Here is a 26,417-nt window from a genome sequence, read left to right as displayed (position 1 = left end):
GAAGTTTATGACAAATATCGCATTGTAACGCATTGGTGAATTCAAAATGTAATATAGTTTTACAGGAAAGCGATCTCCCCAAGGAATTGTTTGGAAAAGAGTCCCGTTATTAAACATCTTTCTAACAAATGGAAAAATATTTGTCAAATACTGAGGAGATTGGTGCATTAAAAAACACATTGGACTGACAACATCAACACTGGATTAAAATGAAATACAAGCTTTATAGGAGACTTGGGGTATTATCCCCAGTGAATATTTGAGTGAAGTAGTGGAATAGAAGTTCAACCATCCAAGGTTTAGGAACACATTTGAGATTTAACCAGTAGCCTCAAACATACATTTTGAGAGTGAGTTAGTGCACTTAGTAGGTGCTCTAAAGACATGGCCAGTAGGATGCACTATTTAGATTTATACACATACGAAATGTATATAGTTTGAAACATACTTTGAAAAATTGGAGAAGAACAGCAATGGTAATCGGACATAATACTTCACTTGCTCTCCATATATTTCTCCTTCCTCTCTGCAACTGCACCCATCCTCCTCATTGCAAGTATGATTGATGGTACAGTCCACTTCAAGGTACTTTACACGCTGGCCACTATCACATAACAATGGTAAACGAGCTCACCCATACCACAGTAGGAGCGTTCCACTGCACAGCACAACTGCAAGAAGTTCCATTGATGGAGAGGTACCAAAGTTGGATAGGCCCATGCTGGACACATCCACTGCACTGAACACTACCGAACACAGTGCTGCTCAATCCCAAATGCACACATAACTTTGTCATTTTCTATAATTTAAGAGCAGCTGCGATGGGTACACACAGAGCTGATTCTGATGACTAAAGTATTCAGCTGTTTATGAGTCCTTGTATAGTTATGGGAAATCCTCTTACACGATCAAAGCTAGCTTCTTGAGCATGAAGAAATTTACTGAAAGCTCTCTGAAAGTAGCTTAGTGATCTGAAATGCATGTCTCATTTTCTGATGGCCACTAATTGACCTTACTGTACTCCACAGGTATGTTTGATGATGGTCCAAATACATACTGGAAATCTTCATCACTCCGGTGCCAACTTCCTCATTCCAGTTCTTATCTTACTAGTGTATTACTCACGAGACAGGCAACTACTTTGAAACCTCCTCCAAAAATATAGATCACTCTTTTCTCTCTTTAGCCTGTATACTGTCTACCCTGCCTGCAATTTACTATGCAGTTTACTTCTACCGCCCTAGCTTGCTTTCCTCTGTATTCTTGCTTCACTCTCTCCGTCCTCTTCCTTGTCTGCCCTCTATCATCTCTACCCTACCTTCTAACCTACTTTGCAGTCTGCTCTCTACCACAGTCCCTTTTTCTGGTTTCCAGGTAACTAACCTTACTTCTTTAATTACATACTGGTAAGTACCTCTCACTACTCTTATTCTTGGTTCCTTGACTAAGCAAATACTATTTGAGGTTAGTCTGCACACCATGACAGGCACCTCCCTCCCTGTGATAAATAATAATCATACTCTGGAGCCCTTCTAAGCCTCCTTATCAGGCCTATAATTCCCCAGTGGCACTACCAAAGCCCATGAAAGTTTGAAGCAGTCATGTCCTTTGGAGAGAAGGGTCGTAAGTAATTCGGACAGAGTAAATATCCGAGTTTGGGGATCCAGTGTCATCAATGAAGGTTTGTGTTGTTTATCTTTATTTTACCTCAAAAGCTAATCAGCAACCTCTAAAACACTAGGCTGCAAATCCCCTAGGATCTAGAGATGTGGTAGTCTGTTAAGATCAAAGGACCTCACATAGCTCCACCAATGTTTCGCCTTAAATCAGGCAAAACTTATTTCACATTGCCATAGCAGGGGTGTCTGGGCCCTAGTCCAGGAAGTTGAAATGCTCTTTCGTAATCGCTGGTTGGGCAGTAAAATTAAACAAGCATTTGCAATGCAATAGGTCTCGCATTTACGCAAGTTTAAGCTAGTGGCATTGTAAATGTCAATGCCTATTACTTTTATTTTTTTAAACATAAATAAAAGGCATGGTCATTTACAATGCCAATAGCTTAAACTCGCGTAAATGCGAGACCTATTGCATTGCAAATGCTTGTTAAAGTTTGAAACTGAGCAAGGTGCTGCTTCAAGGACACCCGCTCGGTTTAGTTTTTCTTTTTCTTTTTTACTTTATCACTGAGCGCGGTGTTCTTGAAGCAGGTGCCGTGCTCAGTGTTAAAGTTTAAAAAAATAAATAAAGAAGCCGAGCGCGGTGTCCTTGAAGCGGCACCGCGCTCAATTTTAAAGTTAAAGAAAAAGAATCCGAGAGTGGTGCCCCTGAACCGAGCACCGCGCTCATTATGAAAGTTAAAAAATAAATAAACCGAGCGCGGTGTCCCAGAAGTGGATGCGGTGCTCAACATAAAAGTTAAATATAAATAAACTGAGCCTGGTGTCCCTAAAGTGGGCGCTGCGCTCAGGATACACATACAATAAAATAGCATCCACCATTGTCCCCATTGGTGCCATAAATGAAATAGTGCTCGCCCCCTATATAAAGCCGACCGTGTAACGAGCCAAGTAAAAGGTCCAGTCGTCATGTGCGGTAACAAATGGCGACAAGGCGGTAACCAGGAGGGACTAACAAGCCTCATAATGAATCGGAAGCCAGCATTATCAAGGACATTGACACCAGCCAATGAAAAGTATTGGCGGCGAGTAGGCAAGCCTTGCACAGTATACTCGACTACTGCATGCCTCGCAGAGCGAGCAGCGCATGTGTGCTGCTGTTAGGCTCGATCTAAAAATAATCAGGGTTTATTGAACCCCTCAGGATCCCGGTGGTACTGCACTATTGATAGTTACTACTCTATAATATAATTTCTATGGACCTCGTCATTACACTGATTAGTGATTTTGGAGTATAAAAAAATCCTTCATCTTTCTAGCCATACAGGTTATGTGCATGCACTGCAGTACTAGTTTGGAATCGGTGTACTTGCTGGAGGGCATCACAAAAGCCATACACGGCAGCAGGGGCAGTGCAGTACATGATGAGAACAAGAGGAGGCCACAACGAAGTGGCCCGGGGCAAGCTGGAAGAGGGACATGAATTTCAACTACAGTTCATGTTCATCCTCGTTACACCTCGTGCCTGTTGTCACATTAGTGCTTTATGATCACAGTCGGATGGTGCCAGTGCGTCAGCGGTGCCACATGTCACAGCGGGGAGTTGGGGACACATGGTGCAATGTCACAGGCCTACCTGTCTGCCAGGCAATGAACGAAATGTTATGTCCCTCTTGATGTTTAGTACCAGCGACTCGACCCAGCAGCTCTGAGATCCTGTCCCACCCGGGCTTATGTGCCCAAGAGTTGTATACAATTCATAACTCTCTCTGGCTGCAGCTTACAGACGCATGCTTTTCAATCACATATCCCCCTCCAAAAACGTGTTTATTTCCTATTGCCGTTAATGAGATCATCTTTTTAAAGGCTGCCTGGCCAGGATGTTGACAGGTGTGCGAGCTTCCACCCCTCCCCCCCCCCCCCCCCCCCTTGCCTAGGCTCTCAGCAGACTTCTATCTTTCCTTATTACTATCTCTTCAAGTGACTGGCTCTCAGCGCAGCCTGTAGCAATAGGTGGATATAGCTGGTATTACATTTTAATGTTACACATGAACAAAACTATGAATCAGAGTTCCAGGATTGTAGGGGCACCCAGAAATATGGACTGGCCTAGTCCTGCACCCTTAAGCTCCACCCCCATCCCCATACCCTACGACCTTGGTTAGCTAGTTTCATATACAGCACTGTGTTCTCCAAGAGTAAGCACTGGTTCCCTGTACCTTCGTCTTTTGAGTTTTGCAACATTAAGTAGTGTCCAGCAGTCCGCCATTATTTGTACTGCATTAACTTGGCGTCAAGGTGAGTGATTGCTTGGACAACATTTAACCACAGTATGTACTTTATGCAACTGAAATAGCAATTAGATTATGTTAATTATGAAAGTAGATAAAAGAGTGATGAGAATACAATGGAGAACAAGGCTATTTAAGTGAGAGAGGTATAAGAAAAATGTTTAGAAGGAAGATATGCTGGTGAGGTAGCTGTATGAGGCAAGTTTAAAAGTTTTTCCAAAATGAGAATTAATTAGAATTGAGGTGGATGGTTGGAATTAAAATGCCGCAGTTTTGGTGTGAAGCACTCGAAGGCTTATTTGAGAATCCTCCAAGTCATGGAGTTTGGATTACCCAGTGAGTTAAGAGGTTACTTTCAGGTGCAGCAGACAAATCAGGATATGGATATTTTGTCTATAAGGTACCAAGCTTTGAAGTAGGTTTAGAGCTTTAAATATAGTACAGCAGATGATGAATATGACAACACCACTGTGGAAAGAGGTTAAATGAGGATTTTGCAATGTGGTGCTGGATAGAAATGTATGTGCTTTCGGTCAGTTTAGTGATATGCAGTACAAAGATGTTTTGTTTAAAGTTAAATGGTATGAGTGTGGGTTTAAACATGGACCTCATATACAAATTTGTGTGACACAACTCGACCATCGGCGTATTTGAATCAAGAAAGATTATAGTGCTGTGTTCACTATGTACTTCCGGTTTGCAATGATGCTAAGCAAATGCAGGATAATTTCGGGCAATTTCTGATTTTGATTCAGAACACCATAAAGGAAGGTTGACAATATTAAATAGATTGGCTCCAGGAATCCGCAGATCACAATAAGATGTTACATGCCAAAGGGGTCCATCCATTCCATAAGAAAGAAAAAGAAAATGGCCGTTATTAATCCTTTGAACAGTTGTTATGAGAGCAAATGAAAAAATAGACTGTTGGAAATTTGCCCTTTCTGCAGGATCGCCTTGGATTTCGTTTGCTTTTTTGCTGAACACTATTTTTGTTGGTTGTAGAACTCTGTGCACTTTAATCATTCTAAAATTGATATATACTAGATTGGTTTATTTAATTTACCTATAAGTCTCTAGTATGTGATGCCAGTGTGCTTAGGGCATGCAAATTAACTGTTACCAGGGGACTGCAACACTCATTGTGCCATCCTCTGCAGTGGCACAGTAAAGCATGTCTCATGACATGCCACTGTAGCCTGGCTATACAGTTTTAAACTGCAAATCCAACCTGTCAAAATTACCCATTCTAACAGGCCTAAACCCTTCTTTTAAATATACATAAATCATGACTAAGTAAGCCGTAATGCCCATTCAGACAGGGTGCCTGATATATATAAAAGTAGACATGTACACTTTAATGTCATATATGTCCTAAGTGACTAAACACGCCAAAGCTACTTTCCCTGTAGCAAGGCTGGCTGTTCTATAGGAAAGCATTGGAATACATTATTAAGTTTAATAAATGTTATCTCCACTTAGAAAATATTTACAATTAATTTTATGGACTTTATGAAATATTTATGACCAGCCCAATTCACTGGTGAAGTCAGGTTTGTAATTAAAGTTTTGTAAATATTTCTATTAAAGAGTCACCTGGAAACGAAATCTGCATTTTATTCCCTCCTGCCAACCAGCCAGTATTTAGCATTTCAGTGGATGTGAATGAGTTGTGAATTTGCTCCCAGGCCAAGGACAGAAAGCTTTGGATGTAGGGAGGTGATGTTATGCCCTTGACAGGATGGCCTGTGGGCTCGGTCCAAGGACTTGATTAACTTTTAAGAGGCCCACCCTGTCACAAGCATGGTTAGCTAACACCCAGGCTTGCACCCTTCTCATGTTCTTCAGCCAGACCTGCCTCCATCACAGTGCGCCTTTTGTTGATATCTGTGTCCATTCCGGCTGGAGTGTTGAGACTTGCTTGACATGTCTGCTGAGATTTTTCATATAACATTAGGGGTGCACGTCAAAGCAGAGGAACGGAATCCACTGTCTGGTTGCTAAAACTCAGCTTTGTCCTACCAGACTTCTGTCTCAGAGTTCCTTGGAGGTACAGGGACTATCTAAAACTGTATTTTAGTGTTAGATGTGGGAGGACACCAGGAATACCAAAGTATGCTCTCCAAACACCCCCAGCCCTCAGATCCCAAGTATAGTGTGGCTGAAGAGTTCAGCCCTCTTGAAAATGCCCAAAGTGAGTAAGGTTAGCACCATAACATTTACCCTATTGGTTAAGTTGTCCTAAGGGTCATTCATTAGCTTGTGCCAGGCATAAATGTGGCATCTCCAGGCACTAACTTCAGAACACTCCTGGACCTGAGGACCTGAGCCTGCTGTGTGCAACCTGAGAAGAGCAATGGATGACTAGACCGTCTCTCTCCTGTACCCTGAACTAAGAAGTGGACTCTAAGGGTCATAAGGTAGACCCTCTGTGTATATCCACCAGTTGACATAATATCTCCCCCCACCCCTTGACCATCCGCCTAGGTCCAGACGGCCCATCCTACCCGCATTTTATCATAGTCACGGGTACATACCCTGCCCTCTTAGACCAGTTTTTCTCTCATCCTGCACAATATAATTCCCTCCTCCCACTCGTGTAGTCTCGGAGAGATTGTGCAGCCCCATTTCCTGGCAATATCTGTGTTTGCTATCTTGTAGCCCAAATTAATCAGCAGTCTGTAGGACGTTGTATCAGATTTCGCACAGCAATGCCATTGGTGCTGTGAATGCTATAGGGGCTCCTGTGGCTTCTGCTAAGATGAGTATCACTCTCTCCCAGTGTTTTGGGCAGTCCCACAAGGTGTAAATGAGTGAACACTGTTGACCACATTGCCTGAGGCATAGATGGTCCTGGGATCCAACTATTCCATGTAGTAGTACGCTGGTGTAGCAAGTTCTGTGTAGGATCTTTAATTGAATAAGGTGGAAGCCTGCTTTAATGGCCACTTCCCAAGGAAATTGAAGGGTATCCCCCCAATTGTCATCCTCCAACTCCCCTATGTCCCTCTGCCATCTTTTCCTTGGCTGTTAACTTTCTCTATTTATTCCTCATCAGTGTGCCATATGTAAAGAAGATAGCTTTTGTAGTCATGTGTTGGTCCAATAGTCTTCTTTCCAGTGGGGAGTCTTCCTTTGTCTCTTCCCCACTTAGGGATCCTGGCCTGCAGGGCCTGTCTTAACTACACATATTTAAATGTTTGCGTGTTGGCCTTGTCGTATTCGGCCTGTAGGTGTTCAAATGATACTTTTCAGTTTGCGGCCCCCACCTCGTCTAACATGGAGAGGCCGATCAGGTCCAATTGTTTAAAACCAGGGAGAGCCTGATGGAATCTCGTGCCGACCTATAGGAGTGCCCTAGGTGTTTGTCTCTTTTCCCATTCCATTTCTCTGGTCAATCTACGCCACGTGGATGCAACTGTGACCGAGCCGGTGGGGCATTTGGTGGCATCTGCCTTCCATATAGTATGTCGAGATAGTCTTTCTGTCCCAATCTCTCCTGGTGCATCCAAAATGCTGGATCCTCCAATGGGGCGTATGCCCACTTATTTACTGTGTGTACTTTTGCTTCCTCATAGTGCTTACAAATGTTTTATTAGTGCAATCTCCCCTCGTACACCAATTGTTTGTGTGGAGATGGAAATGTGTGCTGGGCCATTCAACCAGAGCAGCAATCGCAGCAGTCTGTTCGTTTTCTGGAAAAAGGCGGCAGGGTTGGTATATGGACTATTTTGCAGCATGTAAGTAAATCTGGGTAATGCCATCTTCTTGAACAGCGCTGCTCTACCCATGAGAGAGAGTGGTAGTGCCAATATTTTACATCCCTCTCCAGTCTCCATAAGAGTGAGACTATGTTGTCCTCGTAGTGTGTTCATTCATCCGTAGATATTCAGAGGCTCAGGAATTTAAAGTGCCAAGTTTCAACTTTCAATGGCAGAGGAAGTGTTTCTCCAGCAACCCAGTTACTCATCAGGAAAATATGAGATTTCTCCCAGTTCTATCTCCAACTCTGAATGTGCTCTGTAGATAGTGAATATCAATCAATCAATCAATCAGGGAATTTTAAGCGCGCTACTAACCCGTGAGGGTCTCAAGGCGCTGAGGAAGGGGGGAGGTGGGGGGGGTCTTGCAGGTCTGTTTAGCCAAAGAGCCAGGGCTTGAGTGTCTTCCTGAAAATGTTCAGGGAAGGGGCACGTCTGATGTCTGCTGGTATCTTGTTCCAGGTCTTAGCTGCAATGTGAGAGAAAGATCTTCCGCCTGCTCGTGCTCTGTGGATGCGTGGGGTTTTGGCCAGTGCGAGGTTGGAGGATCGGAGGTTTCTTTTGGGTACGTGGAATGTGATTTCTTTTCTCCACAGGAAGCTCCTCGAGACGCTCCAGTGAGGTATCTGGATCCGCAATATAAAGCAGAATTTAATCAACGTCTACTGAGATCCTGTTTTCCCATGATTCACTCCAGCACCATCCCCATATATGGGAATCATCCCGTATCAATTCAGTTAGGGCCTCTATGGCTAGGGGAATTGCACTGGTGAGAGGAGACACCCTTGTTTGTGCCCTTCTGGTTGGGGAATTTCTGGGATAGGATTCCATTCACCTTAAGTTGGGCTCTAGAGTTTGTGTAGAGGCGTCCGATCCATTACAGATATTTGGGTCTAAATCCCATTTTTTCCACAATGCCTTATTCGCATCCAAGGACTTCAATTGCCAGTGAGATCCCTAGTTTACCTTCTGTTGGCACATTATTGTATAGGCGTCAGAGATTCAGTTTAGTCGACCTGTAGGGTATTAATCCATTCTGGTCTGGATACGCCAGGTCTGAAATCTCTCCCTGTAGTCTGTTCGCCAGAGCCTAGGTCAACGTTTTTATGTCCGCGTTGAGAAGAGATATTGGTCTTTATGAATCCCATTTATCCAGGGATTTGCCTGCTTTGGGAACCTAAATCACATTTACTGTCAGAAATTCTCCAACCAGGGCTGACCTCCATTGATTACCCTTTAAAGAGGCATCATGCTCACTTTTATGGCCACTTAGACAAAGTTATGCTCAGCCTCTTGAGTCAGTTAACCTGTTGCCTGACAAAACAGAGAGGTACCTGGTGTCCAAATGTTCCGCACGCAGAACAGTCTAGTGGTACAGATGTTCGTGAGTAAGGTGGCTCCTAAGTCCTTTCCTACGTTCCCACCCACCAGAGGGGATCTAGGAAAATCATTTTAACTCTTGGGATGCTTTCTGCAGCCAGCCTAGCGTTATGCCCGCTAAATCATTCTGCCTGCTGGGCAGGTACATTCATTTGTTTTGGGAGATGGTAAGCCAAATCTTACTGGCCATTCCAGCGGACCTCACAGAGAATTTCGCTGAAACCATTTAGGATGGACAGGACACAGTGAAGTAAGTACTGTGTGCTGACCTTGAAACCTGTAGGTCACACCATGGGCCCCAGTGCACTGCTCAGGTAGCATCCCTTTTGTATGTGCCCTTCAGTAGCTTGAGGCTTTTTGAGGAGAAGGCCGAATTTGCATTGGAGAGATTGAAGGAAAGCAATTTTATAGGTTTGCTTCGTCGTCCTGTCAATTTCACCTGCAATGCAAGAAACCCAGGGACTGCTCATAAGTTCTGGCATACAGGCAGCAGCAAACGTCCTAGGCTTTGCAGCAGCCAACCAAGATTTGTTGTGGTTCCAAAGGCTGCAGTAGCGGTTGAGGCCATGCACAACAGGAACAGCAGTCTTCTTCATTCTCCTCCCCACTGCAGTAGCTGCCAAGCCTCTCTGATCTGACCTTCTAGAGCTGCGGCCAGACAATAGGGGGTAGGTTTCAAGTTTTGCTCCCTAACTGGAAATCCATCAAATCGGCTCAATGTTTTTTTTACAAATTGTTCAGAGCCCTACCATTTATTTTGTTACCTCCTTTTATCGCCTCTTCACCAACACAAGTCTTGCCACACCATGCCACAGTTTTGATGCAGGAAGTCAACTATCATCTGGCAAAAGGTGCCATTCATGGGGTGCCGTAAGCAGAGAAAGTTGTGTGGTGCTATTCTTGCTTCTTCTTTGTGCCAATGAAGGACAGAGGTCTCAGCGCCATCTTAGGCCTTCGATCTTTCAATGCCTTCTTATGGAAACCCAAATTCAAAATGGTCCCTATGGTTCTTTCCGCTATGGACCCAACAGTCCAAAGATATCAGTGTCCTTGATACTCTGCCTCTGCATTTCTCTTCGTCGAGCCCGACGGTCACGCAGAGTCGTTTTGGATCGGAACAACTGACAAGCATCGCAGTCTTATAATTTATGCTCCGGGGAGAGGCAGAGGTTACAAACTTTATGAAGGTCCACTCAATTCTCACCGTCTTACGGGAAAACAATCTAACAATGGAGTCAATGTCCATGTGCAGTATCACCAAAAGGAGGAGTCACCTTACCCCGTGACTTGAAAAGACTACTTAAAAGGAAAACAACTTGCAAACATCCAGACCCAACACTGGACGTCAGGAGTATGCAAAGCATGTGAATCTACATCTCCACATGCCAAGAACAGATGCTTATAGGGTAAGTAACATAATCCTTTTATGTACTGGTCTTGCAATCCCACAGACACTACCTGCAAATCGAGATGTGGTAAAAACACTTTAAACTGGCCATTCTATAATACAGTGTCACCTGGGTGCCTTCGGTGTTCATGAAAGTGATGGTGGTTGTTAAAGTCCATCTTTGGAGTTTGGGGATTGCATATTTATCCTTACCTTAGTGTTTGGCTTCCCAAGGTGGCTCACCATAGTCAGTCGCTGATCACCTCTGGATGACTGTCATCCTCATCCATTTGGCATCTCTGGGGTAATCCGTCAATGATCCAAAGTCTTGCTTGATCCCTAGGCAGAGAATTCCCATTATATAGGCTGTCTTGGACGGCGTAAAGGATTCCATTACAGGGGCTATTCTGGACAGAGTGGTGTGCAAGGCCTTTCCACCGCCACAGCAAATCTCTGACATTTAGGATATGATTCTGGTGTCTCATTTAAACCTGTGTCGTGGTGATGATGGTTTTGTGGCCAGGTGACATGGTGCCCTACAATGAAACCTTCAGTTTTAGTGTGCTCGGCACTGGGGGAAGTATGTCCTAAGCTATTTGCATCACAGAGGTGATGGCCCAGGACCTTCAGTGGTGGCACGTGGACAGCAAAGAACAGGCACAGCCCACCAGCCAATTAATTGCACTTCTAACAGGGCCACTGTTCAAACTCTTTCAGATATAAAACTGAATTGCACAATATCTAGGGATGCTATAGTGGGGATGAATATTGGGGTGCTCAATATCCAAATGCTTGAATAATCTAGTCAAGTCCACCCCACATACCACACTGAATGTCCCTTTGTGTGACCAAGCTTCACAGTGAATTTCTTTCTTCATGTGTTTCGTCCAATTTCAAATGTATATTTCATTGTTCATACAAATATAAAGCACTTCTTGCCAGTATGTGTTTCATGCCCAAAATATCCTTGCATAGAACTTAATCAGGACTAGAAGCAATTAAAAATAACAACCATAAATATATTGCTACTTGTACTACCATATGGAAACTAAAATCTCAGTTGAGTTCCATTGGAAAATATGCTATTATTGGCACTGGTTCTGACAGTGATTCGGTACAACCTATTTAATCTCACTGTAACATGGGTATCATTATTGTACTTTGTGCTAATACTACCACAACCCGTGTCTTTTGAACAAGTGAGTACCGATCTCCATACCCCATATTTAAAATAACTTACAGCATCATTTGCTGTCAGCTCAGATAGTGATCCCAAGCTAGAGATTATAATGTCGTATTCTCAGACAGGTGACATGCACTTAAAAGACGCAAAGAATGATTCTCTAGACTTATTGTTACCGTAGTGATCTACCACTTCCACAAATGAACAGATTTTGCTAAATGTAAGGGGTGGGCTGGGGGGCGGGGGGCATTTCAGTTGATATTGTGGCCATTATTGTGTGACTGGTGAAGCATCTTACTGGACAGACTTGTTCCCATTCTTTGTCTGTATACCATCATAAAGTATCTCATAATTAGTTCCACTTCTTTCAAACTCAAAGCGGACAGCTTATACATAGATCCAGCTGTGAATGTATATCTTTGAGACGCTTTGTCATATTGGATTCAAATTCATAATGTTACAAATGTAGGCTTATAAGCCATAGGCGCTGTCTGTTCAACAGGACATTCTGACAGTGTAAAATCCCATTTCAGTTTGCACACCCCATTATCAAAATTGGGATGCAAGCACATATTCTCAAAATTGCACAAGTAAATTGTGCTCAACCACCACATCACGGTATGCATGACATTTTATTGTTAATTCTGACAAAAGCAATTTTTATTAATTAATCAATTGCCGTATGTTCCACGAAGTATAGTACACACAAATGAAAACAATCCAGCATATCACTGATATATTATAGTTACGAAATATGTTCATATAGTATATCTCACAAAACAATCACTACATAGTCACTTGGCAATATATTTCCAAACAAGACCAGTATCCCAGCCTGGTCTTGGATGTAATCTTGAATGTTCCTTTAGTTTCGTACTGACGGTAATCCTAATCATATGGACTCAGCCATCCATACTGCTGCACAAGCAGCCACCATCTGAAAAGTACCCATCACTAGAACAATTATTAAAAATCCCTCAGTATTGTAAATCAAATCCCTAAAATCTATGATGATCTATTGCAAGTTGACACATTAATTACATGTGTCACATAGTTCTGACAGTGCATGCTCCCAATTGTAGAGATAGCTAACCTGGACATGGCTTGGAATATTCCATTTTAAACTCTAGTAAATCAATATTATGCCTATAAAATGAAGTTGACACTGCAATGTTCCGATTCTACAAAGTAACCCAGTAATCTGATTCCGGTAATAATGTGTCCATCTCACCTATGACCTTTTATTCTATCTCAGTTCTTAGTTTCGTGTGTCCGAAATGATGAACTCTGAGTCTCTAACCTGATTGGAAATACAGCTAGCATCTGTAAGCATTTTAAAACCCATCCAGTTAGTCTTCTTGGACTGTGGCCATTACAGAGTGGTTTCTATTTGATAACAAGGGACCCACGTGCCTTTTTTACTCGAGACACGCCTACTCTACTATTGCCATTCTACTTAGTGAGAGTCGTAACAAAGTCCCACATGGCATTTTACCTGTGCTAGTCAGTCTCTTCTCAATGTTTCATATATCTAAGTCCCTAACATGACAAGTGTCCACCATCTTTATGTATCTTTACACACATTCTATTAAAGTGTGCTTTCCCTAAACTGCCAATTTAATTGCCGTCATTCCTCTCTTAGGTAAGAGCCATAACAAAATAATATGTGCATATTCCACATACAATTGCACACCAAAGAATTTAGTCATGGGTGAAAAATGGAAGGTGCGTCTAGTTATCCGTTAATCCCAAGAAAACACCCACACGTAAGATTCTTCTATCTAGCTAGTGTCATACTACAGAGGACCCATAGTGTCAATATATGTGTCCCTAATGTGGGGTTATTTTAGCCCAGCCTATGCTCTCCATTTGTCTGATCAGGCTGTATCCTTCATTAGAGACCACTAGAATATGTTGTCTTATTATGCTATACTTCTCTTATTTCATTGTCACATGAAATTCCATGGGCAATATTTTTCCTCTAATCATTTGTCACTTGCTAATTGTTCTGTCGCCATGTAACACGCATTTTATAGACACTGTGCCAAATAAAAGTATATTCTTTAAAGTCAGTGCACTTTACACATAGAATCATGAACTTTGGAACGTAAACTAAAATATCAGCTGCCCTACATGAAAGAGCGATACCAATTTAGGTAGTAAGTGTTATCCTAATGAGTCCTTATGTTGAACATATTTTCTTTAAGGTTTCCATATTGTAGTCCGAACTTCATGACTCCATATATTGTTCTTGTTGTCTTGAATAGTCCCATTCCAAATCATCTGTCCTGAAGAAAATTAAAATTTCTACATGGTGCAATATAATGGAAGTGCAAAAGTTACATGCATATTGGCAGGAAACATACTCCCCAAAAAATAACGAAGTTCATGATTAACATGCAGTCCCCTTTCAACTGCTTTTAATTTCATTATCCAACTTGCTTCCACTCTTTTTTTAAAATTAATTTCACTTCCCTGTCCTCACCTATTTTGTCTCCAGAAATAAATTCCCCAGCCATTTAATCTCAGAGCTCTACTGTTGCATTTATGTGACCGCTAGAGGTGATCTCCCATCATTGTTAAAAGCTCTTATCTGTTAGCTATTTTCTCACATACTGGTCTCATTGTTCTGCCCACATAGATTTTCTTACATTCACAGATGAGTAAGTGAATAATGATATATACGTATTAAATTATAACTTCGATAATCATAAAAGAGCAACATTTAAAAAAGCAAAGGAAACAGTACATTGTTTCAAGCATATCAAGGTACATTCGGAGCATAAAAGCATTATGATGAGCCACTGCATGTTTCAAAAAGCTCTCCACAGAGGAGGAAACTTAGGGGTGGCTTGAGCATCGTAAAAACAAAAAGTGCATGTTTACAGTGGTAAAATTGTAAGATTAAAGAAGCGGTATCAAAAAAAGACATTTAAAAGAAGCATTAAACTTAAAAAGAAAAAAACAAATATAAAAGCGACTGAACAGAAGACTCCTCACAAGGGCAAGATAAAATAGATGCAGTATCATATTGGCCCAAGGGGAAATGTAGAAGTCAACGAACTGTGCTACAGCAGAATCTCGTCAAAAGGTTTCTGTCCCAGGGGTTTGAAACCCAATGCAAGGAAGGTCATAGCCCCTGTAGTTTTCACCAAAACATAGTCCCTATTAGAAGGCTTAAGTAGTTTCACAGCATCTCGATGTGATGAAGCCATTGAATATCAGACTGTTTCAGACTACGAGGTCAGTATACATATCAGGTCTGCCTACTTGGTTGGCGATAGACTTAATTTACAGAAGTCACTGAATAAAATGGCCTTGGCCACAAGCCAAGGAATCTGATAAAATCTTTCTATTAAAGGAAGCATGAGGATTCGCCTAAATTGACAGCCAGAGAAGCATAGGAGATAGTGCCATTGAACCTGGCAAATAATCCAGCCCCAATTCCTCATGCATGAAATAAGTGGGACAATTAAAAGGAACGCCCAACAAAATGTCCTACATAAACAATCATCCTCTCCCCGGATAAAGTTTATTAAATGAAGCGATGGGGAGGCAGGCACCCTTGCTTATATACTACCAGGATTGGTGTAGCTGGCTTATTGCCTATATTTTTGGCAAAATTTACAAGAGACTAATAGACTGAGCACGTTTGGTGTTCCTAATGGAGACGCAAGGGACCCTAGTCCCCTTAGCAGCAAATGTGATGCCCAGATATGAGACCCGGTTGGCCCTTTCCTCACTCACCCTTTTGAAGCTAAAGACCCTAGATTTGTGAGAAAATGGGCCACAAGCTACACAGTAAGTTTTTAGTGGATTAATATGAAGTTCAAGCTGATCTATAAAGTCTGTAAATTTGTAAAGTAATTTAAGGCCGTTTGGAGTTTGAGGAATAAACCCTGCATTGTCTGCATATAACAAGGTGGGTAACGGAATCACGATTACCTTGGGCAAATTCTGGCCATGTGCAGACAAGAATGCCCAAGTCTGTTGATATACAATTGGAACAAGGTAGGGGCCCTTACACACCTCTGTCTTAAACCGTGATTCAAGCTAAAAGACCGAGTGCACTCTCCACCCTTCCCATTTCTTACGGACACAGAAATGTCAAGGTGAACGACATGAGGGGGGGGGTGGAGGTTCCTACCCATTTCACAAAGAAGGTGCCAGAGCTTAGCTCTGTTCACACGTCAACAGCCGAGCTCAAGCCCACAAAGAACAAAAATAGAGGTACTTTTCGCCAACCGTATACTTGCTGATTACCACGTGAAGGTTTGGACACTGTTTATTAGTCCCTAAGCCAGGTCTGAAGCACTATTGTACTTCAGACAAAATGCTAGCCTGACAGCGCCATGTTTGAATTCTAGCAAGCACCACCCATCCCAGGACTTTCCCAATTGAATCAAGGAGTGATATAACCTATAGCAAGAAGGATTCTGCCTATCGCCCTTTGTTGGAACAATAATGGCAGAGTGCCAGAAAGGTGGAAATTTTGCACTGCAGACAGCATTCTGCACGTTGGTAATGAGGAGAGCCCAAAAATCAACATTGGATTTATAAAGATCGAGAGGGATACCATTGGGTCCCGGCACCAAGCCGCTAGGGCACCCTAAAATAACCAGAGCGATGTCCTCGAGCCACAAATTGCATGGCAGAGATGAGTATATAAACCACATATTTAGTAGAGCTTGAGCTATTACCTTTGAAAGTCTTGTTTGATGGTGTAGTTAAATGTCACTACTACATCATTTACCTCATTTGCAAATCTACATTCACCATATTTCTGGAAACCCATTTTGTTGCTATTGAGCCAAGTTTTCTTGTCTTTAATTCAATAATTTGGAATCCACATGTTCCTCAACATAACCCCTCTACTGAATGTTATACTGGGCTTGCTCTTGATGTTTTAAGAAGTACCTGAGTTTTGGGTTAATATGCCAGTCTACTCAACCGCGGTGTCTTCCTAGAATACACGGTTATTAATCTTATTTTATGAATTTCCTCCTACTTTTGCTTGATTGGGTTCAAAGTAGCTTTTATATCCGTTTTATTGATCTTCTTTACAGCTAGGTCTGCACGATTTGTTTCATATATCTTCTCCTCAAAACAATTTAATGTATCTTCTCCACAGTTGCCTTGAACTCATGTTCTTGGCCACAGTTTAGTGTAGCTGTCACCATTCCTCCCAGTGGTATTGCTCTAATCTGTGACTTTGGATGACAACTAGAAGCATATACGACAGCATTATTTGAGGTCCTTATCCTAAGTTGTCAATCTTACCACTTTGTTGACCTAATGTAACACCTTGAAAGAAAATGCTGTTACGAATGTAGCTCATCATAAAACATACGTGGTAATCGTTGGTGTTTAAATATGAATTTTTTTTATTTGTGGGCGCCAACTGGACTTGTAGCAGGCTGCACTCTCTACCCCACCCAGAACTCACAGTAGTGACTGATGCATCATCCTGGCTTGGGGAGGTAACCAGGGGGGCGTGGAAATCGGAGCCCTAGCCCCCAGTGGAGTGTCGGCTCCGCATGAATCTTTTGTAGCATCAAACCATTAGATTGGCCTTCATAGCCTTCTTACTGACCATCGAATGGCGGCTGGTGCAGGTTCTCGCAGACAACACAACAGCCATGTGGTATTGGAACAAGCAAGGTGGGGTGGGGTAGGATTATGTGCCAAGAGCCTCTTTGCTTTTGTATGTGGCTGAGCCAGCAGGGAATCTTTCTTGTGGCCAATGACTTTGCAGTGTCCCTCAATGCTAAAGCAGAAGAGATGCACAGATTTTGGCTGGTGGATCACGAATGGCATCTTCATTTTGAGGTGGCTCAGAGCATAACCAGAGGGTGTGTCCTTGCTAGGTCTCTGTGCCACTGCTGAAAATTCACTTTTTCACATTTACTGTGCTATACAGATTCCACAAAGTTTCCTTGGGAAACATGTTCCGTCTGTGGTCAAACACAGGTCTCCTGCAAGCGTACCCAGCACTTCCTTTCCTGCCTCAAGTTCTTGAGAAGTTCAGAACAGATCAAGCCAAGTCATTTTGATTGCTCTGGGTTGAGCCAGGAGTTGCTTATCTCAGCAACAAGGGAGGATCTGCACCCAAATCTCCAAAACTTAAACCTCCAGACATGGAGATTATACGGTGGCATCTGAGCAGTTGTGATTTTCAATCAGACGTAGTGGAGGTAATCCTCATAGCCAGAGAGTCTTAAACCACGTCAGTCTATCTTGGGTGCTCTGAAACTTTTGTGACATGATGTATGGACCATAATTTGAATCCTCTGCAGGCAAAGCTTACTGAGGAGTTATTTGTTTTATCTTTGTCCCAGCAAGACTTTGCAATAGGCACAGTTAAATGTTACATGTTGGTTCTTTTGACTTTTTTTTTTTGTAATGTTTGATGGTTCAGCCTTCCCTATTCAAATCACCCATTTTGATACTCTTCCTGAAAGACCTAACACTTTTCCCACAAAACCTTTCGGAATACCAGAGCGAGACCTTATTTTGGTTCTGGTGTTTCTCTTGTGCATGCCATCTGAGCCTATGCACATTTGTTCATTGCAGCTCTTGACTGTTAAGATGGTGTTCCACATTCTCATTGCATTATTCTATGCACCTTGAACCAGTGAGCTGGCAGGGGCGGTCAGTTCATCTTCTGCCCACCATCTTCTTTCTGTACAAATTGGTGCTGAAGACCTGGGCCACCTTTCTACCTAAATGGTATTGCTCTTTCATGTAGGGCAGTTGACAGTCTACCAGCTTTTTTCTCTCTGCCGCATCCCTCTAAAGTGGAGTAGAGACTTCATCGGCTTCACCCCAAAATAGCTTTTTTACATTGAACACCTGAAACATGGCTCTTCATGGGGTTACTGGTGCTAAAAACGAACAAGCATTGGCATAGCCAATAAGTCTCGCCTATGGGACCTTATAAGTGTTTAGCCATGCAACAGTTGCATAACTAAATACTTATAAGGTCCCAAAAGCGAGACCTATTGGCTATGCCAAGCGGCCGTGTGGCCGCGAAAGTGAAAGTGATCGCGATCAAACATCAAAACGGCCGTGTGGCCGTGAAAGTGAAAGTAATCTCGGTAAAGTGCGGCGCCCACGCACATGCACTGTAGCTCTAGGCTGGCCTGGTAGCACTTTTTGGAACCCTCTCAATAAGTCTCGCCAGACCTGCGCATGCGCTGGGTCAGGCGAGACCTAAAAAGCAGTATAGAAAACGTCTCTGTCAAGATGGATAATCCTGTAAATAGAAATGTGTTGTACCCTGTGAGGAACTGCTGGTTTGTTCCACCAGAGCTTAGGCCTCCATGACCGGGTGTTACTGCCTTAGACAACTCCCAGGCTGCAACGTGGGATACATTGCACATATTGACCAATCACAACTGCCTTAAATTCACTCCTCAGACCCTCTACGTGTTGGAAGGTGCTACCTGGGTATTCAGATTCTGAATAGTGAGAAATCTATAGTTGGAGTATCCATAAGAGGAACAGGTTAATTTCGGGAATGCTCTTTCTGATGAATACTCTGTCTGTGCCTATGCTACTACCACCACCACCCACCTGACTCCATTTATTTGGAGTGTATATCTGCATATTCTAAAAAGGTTCAAAGTTAGACTGCAATTTGTTGCAGCTGACCCCTGACTGAGGGTGCAGGATTAGAACAGTGCAGAAACTGGCGTTTATCCGCAGTGGTGGCGCGTATATGCTGCTCCTTTACACCACTTTTGGGGTGCTCTCAGGTTGCTGTGGAGGCATGTGGCACCACCTGGTGTCACATGGGAGCGATTTCTTGAAAATGTCCAAATTCTCTTTGGCGCCTGGTAACTTTCTAAATGTGAGGAATCTGTGATTAGATTTACCAGAAACAGTGTAACTGATGGTAAATAACTTGTTTGCTTAATCAGTTAATCTTCTGTAATCTCTTATATGCTCGAGAGATCACTTGTACAGCAAAGGCTAGCATGATTTGAGTTCAAGTTATTCAATCGTCGAGGGACACTAAATTATCAATAGTTTTTCATTTGCTGAAAGGAGTTACCCAGCAGTTGTCTTTTAATTTGTAAAGTGATCTGAAAAAAAAACCTGTTGGGGTGTATCAAGGAAAAGCACTGAATGTAGAAATTTGTGGTAGATATGATTTAAACACTTAGACCAGATTGACTTCAATAAAGTGTTGCATTTTAAATGGTTTATGAAAATATTTTTTATTTGAATTACATTTTAATTCGAAGACTTTTTGTATTGCATTTGAATGACGAGACATCTGTGGAAGTCAACCTTTACTGATTTGCTTGGGAAATGGTGTTGAATATGCACTGGTAGATTCGATGTTTTTTTATTTCGAATTTTTATAATCAATGAGTTTTGAAGTTTATTTTAACATTTTCATTAGATTAGATTCTTTTGTCCGTGTGTAAAATTCAGATCCATATTTCACCTTTACTCCCATCATTCGATGGGATAGTCATTCATTCTTATACAATTAAATTGAACGAGTTGATTATTACTAAATTAGACTATATCTGATCATTCACATCAAGACTCTCCTGTGCTGTTGGACTCTACTCGGGATAATAACTTTGCAGTGGCTGAAAGCTTTTCTCCTAAGTGTTGACTTGCTTTGAGAACTATGTGATGTTTATTTGTGTTAAGTACACAAGGTAGTGTGTTAAATGTATCCAACTCTTACTTAGTACCTCTTTAAATATTTAACATAGCTCGCACCTTTATTAAAGTGAACCTGGTGAAGGCTACTGTTCGGAAACAGATATTTCGGAGCGCCAAGGATAAGCATGTCAATACAGAGCACATAAGAGATATAAGACGCTTATTATCCAACAACATTCTGGGCCTGTAGTTATGCATAGCCAATAATCATGCCCATAGCTGTGTAGAGGTGTGGGAATTTAATTTCCATAAGTATTCAAGAGCCATGGAATGTATTACTCTTTACTCTAGTCCTAGATTATTTAGGGCTAATTCAGTTAAATTTGAATTTTTAATTCTAGCCTTGTAATATTTGAGGATAGCCAGATAAATTACTGAAATGTGCAAAAACAGTGTAATTTCCCATTTCTAACACTTAGAATGTCTTGTACAGAGAGCAAATCGTTTAAGTGTGATGTAATGAGGTAGTAGAGCTTGATTTTGGTGCATTGGCATACCTCAAAAGCTGAATACATGAAGGGTGATGAAAGACTTGCGCGCTCGATTTTTTGGTTAGTAAAATATGCTCCCTGCAAGCATAGTAGAGGAAAAAAGGACATTTCTGCCCAATTTTAGAAACGGATTAGAAAATAATTTCTCTTGTTAATTGTGTGATCATTTGGGAGCCAGGTCACCGCTATTGAGGCCAGTTCCATAGGGCCTGCTTTGACATAGAGTTTATTTGAATATAGGATGCTTCTGTAGGGAAAGTACAGTTATGCAGTTTTTCTTGCTTTGTTGCATACATGATTGCTGGCATTGTGCTCCCCTTTCATCTCCCTCCCAGTTCTGAGTCTCTTTTTTGATCGCCCAGTAATAATACTTACTCTTCCTTTCCACAGGCCTGCATCGATGAGAATGTGGACATGGTGCATTTCCTGGTTGAAAATGGAGCCTATGTGAACCAGCCGGACAATGAGGGCTGGACACCACTACACGCTGCTGCATCCTGTGGATTTGTGGAAATTGCAGAGTGAGTCCGTTTCAGATCCCAACCTTCCTGTGTGCATGGCCGATTAGGGAGTTAAACTGAAGGTGGCTATTTCTTGGGCCAATAATTTATAAATGACTGTCTTGCAAGAAGTATATGCTCCCATTGGCATTGTGGACTGATTGTTCGTTAGTGCTGCATATTGTTGCTGCTGTTGTTTTTCCTTTCAATCTGATCAAGGCAGCGATAGTGTTATAAAAGTTGCTTATAGATTTTATGGGAGTTGGCTAGGTTTATTCTTGAATTTAAGATGCCGTGCCTATTAATGACAATCTAAAGAAATGAAACAGTCCAATAATAGGCGGCTGTCCCTTCTGTACAGTACATGAAGTTAATCTCCTGCGACCTCGAATATTTTACACTCACAATGGCTACTAGAGTAAAGTCATTACTAGCATACTAGACTTTGTTCAACCCAAGTGTCAGTGTCCTACTTGGGCAGAGTGGAAATACAGTGTCATAATAAAGTAAAACATAAAACAAATAAAGGAACACTAATGATCCAGATAGGACGGATAAGCGCCGTGGCTCCACCCAGGGTTGATAATACACACTTGCTATATTTGCCTATGAGAGGCCACTAGACTCGTATTAGTTGATTGCCAAAGTTCACTTCACAAGGCTGGTGGAGGTGGCTTCGCTTCAGTCACAGGGCAGACTAGTGAGTAAAAAATGAATAATAGGTGTTTGGCAGTCTTGCATATGTAAGGGCAGTAGAGTCTTTTGCGTCCCATGTGCCCTCCTACTCCACCTCACCACTAGTGCATCCCGTGGTCAAAAGTATACAGGGATTTAATAAAAAGAAACACTGACTTTTAACACATGTTATTAATCAATACGAATGCACGGATGAGTGGAGACTGGGTAGGCCTAGTAGTTTTATCTAGTTACTTAGCCTGTGAATCTAGTGACCAGGTGTTTGTTTTTCAAGCCTTTACTTTTCTTTTTACTATGGGAATTGGCTTGCATTTAGTTTTTATTGGTTATTTTCCAGAATGTTTTCTTAAAATGAATTTCATGTATTATTCAGTATTAATGCTTTCTGGGCACTGAATCACAGTTCTTTTAGTTAGGGTATATCGTTTTTATAGTGGCGATTAATGCCTTGTAGCTATAGTGTGAGGGACATGTCAAGGGAAACCTTTGACGTTCTTCAGTGCTGCATAATAGGGACATTTTGAAGAATCTTCTAGTGTTTAAGAGAAATTTTCAAAATATGATTTCTTCTTCTTGCTTCTTTGATTTATTTCTTGAGTTTCCTTTGTTTATTTAACGTTTCTTCCAGCTTTCTTTATAGGTGCACACTGCTTTTCACAGCTTCAAACGAGATTCCAAATTTAGCATATCTAGCAGAGCCAGACTGTCACCACACTTACTATTACGCCCACACATACACGCCCTCTCTTTCTCTAGTAATGTAAAAAGCAAGAATTAAGAGATTATGGGGCGTTTGAGACTTTGCAGAAATGTCTTCTGAATGCTCCTATGCGTGGTTGTAAATACAGCTCAGCTCCGAACTAATCACTAGTTCTCCTAAGCTGGTTAACCGATAGTTCTCTAGCTGTTTCACGCTGAAGCACCATCACATTTTTTAACCAATTCTTTAGTGGCATTTAGACATTTTGTACTGTAAATGCGTATCGTATTGTGGCTCTCGCCTGAAACTGGCAAATACCAAGGTGCAAGCAACAGCATACAATACAATAATGTAACACAAGAAGACTAATATTCTTCACATTTTAGGATGAAAAATCAATGAATGACAACATTTTAATGTCCTCATGAGCAGGTAGCATAGTCCTTTTACCTGATTGATATATTTCAGTCCTTTGTGATGGCTAATGCACGAAGTTTGCATAACTCTTACTAACCGCAAGGTCACACAGCACCCTTCAGGGATGGGCAGACAAACTTCAGATATTTTACCTCGTAAGGCTAAAAGGAGAGTAAATTATACAATCATTCTTTCCTTAAATGTAAAATGCTCTGGATCATCATTTGTTTCTTGGTAGACTGATATATTAGCCCGTTTTTGGAGAAGTCAAATTTGGCTAGCCTGGAGTGTAAGAAAAGTATATTCTGTCAATAGCACAGCCAGATTTCAGAAGGCAGATGTCATGAAACAATGTCTTGGCTTGTTCCTCCAGTACTGTACTTTAAAAACAGCCAAGGTATTTTACTTTTATGGACATTGAGACTACATTAAATGAAGTACAGGGGGAACTATGGTTTTGCAGCATGAATCCTTTTTTGGATTCACATGCTGTGCCTTCCGCCATCCTGTGGTTGGGTCCGGAATTGTCTCAGTGTCCCTTTTTAGGTCTCGCCTAGCGTTGCTGCGCACATGCGTAGCGCTCTCGGTGAGATTTATTGTTGATGAGTAGTTTTAGAAAAGGGTTTGAAGCCCTGCTCCTCATTCCCATTGGCCGGCGTCACCGTTTATGGTAAACGGTGGCCTGCCATTGGGAATTAGGGTTTCTGGTGGACGCCCTTTGGCTTCCGAGCCGGACTCGGTGGCCTGCTTTGCGTCTGTCACAAAGCCGTTTCTTATCTTTATGGGGCCATGTGTTTAGAAACACATGACCCCATAAAGACAAGAGATCCCCATGCTTGCAGCGTGGTCCTCTTTCACTTTCGGGACCGCGCTGGTTTGTTGTATCTAACAAGGCTTTCAACAAAAGAAACTTGTCTTTTGTGCTGCTTTGAGGTTCGTCGCGGGCCAGGCAACTGAAGCTGTGGACTGAATGTTCGGTTTTACAGAAGCAAACATTGCAGCATGGAAACCCTTCCCAGCCAAAGAAAGGTTATTTACCCAAGTTCTGCACTTGCGTTTTTACAGTTATTTGATCGCATTCAGTTTATTGGTTTATTAAAAGTGGACTGCAGTCTCTGCTTCTTTTTCAGGGCATTCCTGCAGCACGCAGAGTAACAAAAGAACCGCCAGCAGCGAGCTTTAAAAGAGCATTCACACGGGGTAGGAAATGAGATTACTGATAGAAAACTCATTCAAAGTCTCATACGAATTTGCTTTGCTTGCATTTTTCCCAAGGCGGGCCCTGCAGACACCTGAGCGGAAATGCACATTGTTTTTCCTCAATAAATACACCTCGAGTCCTTGTCTAATTTATTAGCTGTAGTTTGTCCTCCCCTGGAGGAAGAGAAAACGCTGCAGTTGATCTTGGGCCATCCTAATATTGTACACGGTGATAAAGTCCGCGTATACATTTTAAACTACAAGGACAAGCAGTAACATGGACTGTGCAGTGTAGTTCGTAAGTATTTACGTGAACCGTGCACACGGCGAACCGGACTTATTAATTTCCATTCCAGTATTGACTTCCAGCTGTAGACCATGGGAGCTGGCGTTGAGGTGTGGTAAAGGTTAGGATTCACAGTTGCCTTTATGTCACTGGGGCATTAGGAATCTAGTCCGGCGTCGTTGTTTTCATAAAAATGCATTCTGGGAGCAGTAGTCTCGATAAGCCGCATTTGGTAACTGCAAGAACGCCTAATAACAGAGCTACTAAGTTTCCTAGGTCCACGCCCATGTAGCGCATTGGCTCTAGGTTTTTAAAAGCTAGACTTAATGAGCTACTCCTGGTTGGTATTTAAGTAATATTAAATTGTAAAAGGAAAGCCTGCACTAGACAAGTTGTTCCGTAGTCATATGAGACGTCTGTGTTTTCACTAATCATTTTTGTGATTTCACTCAACAGGAGAGCTGGTGAAAGGGAGCACATGCAACGTTTTAGTGGTGGGATGCAAGCCCAGTCGAGCCTCTCCAAAAAACAGAACCTGTATTTAACGTGGCCAAATGTGCCTTGGGACACAGGGAGAGAGCCCAAACGGTTCGGCCTGTCCCGGCCGATCCAGCATGTGTGGTCTTCCTGTGCCTGTCAAACGAAACCTTTTAGTTGCACTAACCGTGGAGCTCAGACATAGTTTTCTGAGGAGTCTACCCGACATTTCCCAACATAGAAAGCTGTACCTGTGTCATGATATCTAGTTAGTCACTGCCAATAGAAATTGTTCCAGTTTAAATGATAAATTGTATAGTTTTAAGCGGTCATCCTGAAAATCTGTCAAGAATCTGGTGCTCCTGGACCTGGGCTGAACAACCATAATCCATTTCTATCTGTGTCAACCCCAATACCACATGATAGTCCCACTACCACTATCATGTGGCAGTCAATGATCTAGCGGAGGACATTCTTCAACAATGAGAAAGTTGTGATAGCCCCAAAACCACTCCCACCACCTGTCCTTCAAAGGTATCAACCCATAAGGTGTACATCAGGGGCGTTACACAGGCCCCCGCAGCCCCCGCGGTGCGGGGGGGCCCACATGCTCCAGGGGCCCCCTCCGCAGCCGCACAGCCAGCAACGACTTAGCACTCCACACATCCGATCTGTCTTGGATGCTGGGAGTAAGTTACGTAACTTACGTTGCGCTCGCCATAGTTGCATACGCGGCGGCCTCCTCATAAATTGAATGGTGCAGGACTGGAATGGTGCGCAGTCGCGTCTGCGCGGTCTTCACCTTATGGCGAGGCCGGTCATTCTCATGCCACCTTGCGCAATTAAAAGTGCGCGTGAGGTGAGGCAGCTGAGAGGGACTGTGCGGCCGAGTACGGACTGATGCAGCCTTATTTTAATTTAGTTATTGCCCGGTCTTCTGTCGCCCACTCTCGCCTGCCACTGAAGCTGCAGGCCAAGCCTCAGGTGAGTCTGTCGCCTATACATTCTTACATTTGAAACATTTCCTCCACCCCACCGCCATCCGCATGGGCTGGGAGTGGCGCTCTCATTTTTGTGACATGTTGGTACTATTCGAGGCTCGCAAACACTGAATCCTTTTCTACAGTGCATATTCTTTTCTAATACCAGCTACGAAGACCCGGTGAACTTATATTGTTTTTCTTTGAAATCCTTTCATTGTTTGGTTATATATGCCGTATCATTTTAAGACAAATCCTGTGATTTGTTTTGCTTTAGTTGCTAACTGAACTGATTTTTACATTTTGAATGAATAACGGCCTTGCTCAGAGGTCTCAAAGTTCCCAGGTAAGAGACCAACAACTACTT

General features: G+C 42.4%; 1 protein-coding gene across 2 annotated transcripts in view; it reads left to right on the top strand.

The window, feature by feature from the left end:
* Positions 1-26,417, top strand: part of LOC146857829 (protein phosphatase 1 regulatory subunit 12A-like) — a 600,392-nt gene that overhangs the window by 157,503 nt on the left and 416,472 nt on the right. For both annotated transcript variants that reach the window (XM_085648504.1, XM_085648505.1), the window contains exon 2: positions 21,185-21,315. In XM_085648504.1, the coding sequence (XP_085504630.1) occupies positions 21,185-21,315 (131 nt within the window). The remainder of the gene's footprint in view (positions 1-21,184; positions 21,316-26,417) is intronic.

Source organism: Triturus cristatus, chromosome 3_2 (genome assembly GCF_964204655.1).
Source record: "Triturus cristatus chromosome 3_2, aTriCri1.1, whole genome shotgun sequence".
Lineage (NCBI taxonomy): Eukaryota > Metazoa > Chordata > Amphibia > Caudata > Salamandridae > Triturus > Triturus cristatus.
Note: the sequence above shows the minus strand (reverse complement) of the source record. Positions and strands in the feature narration are given on the sequence as shown.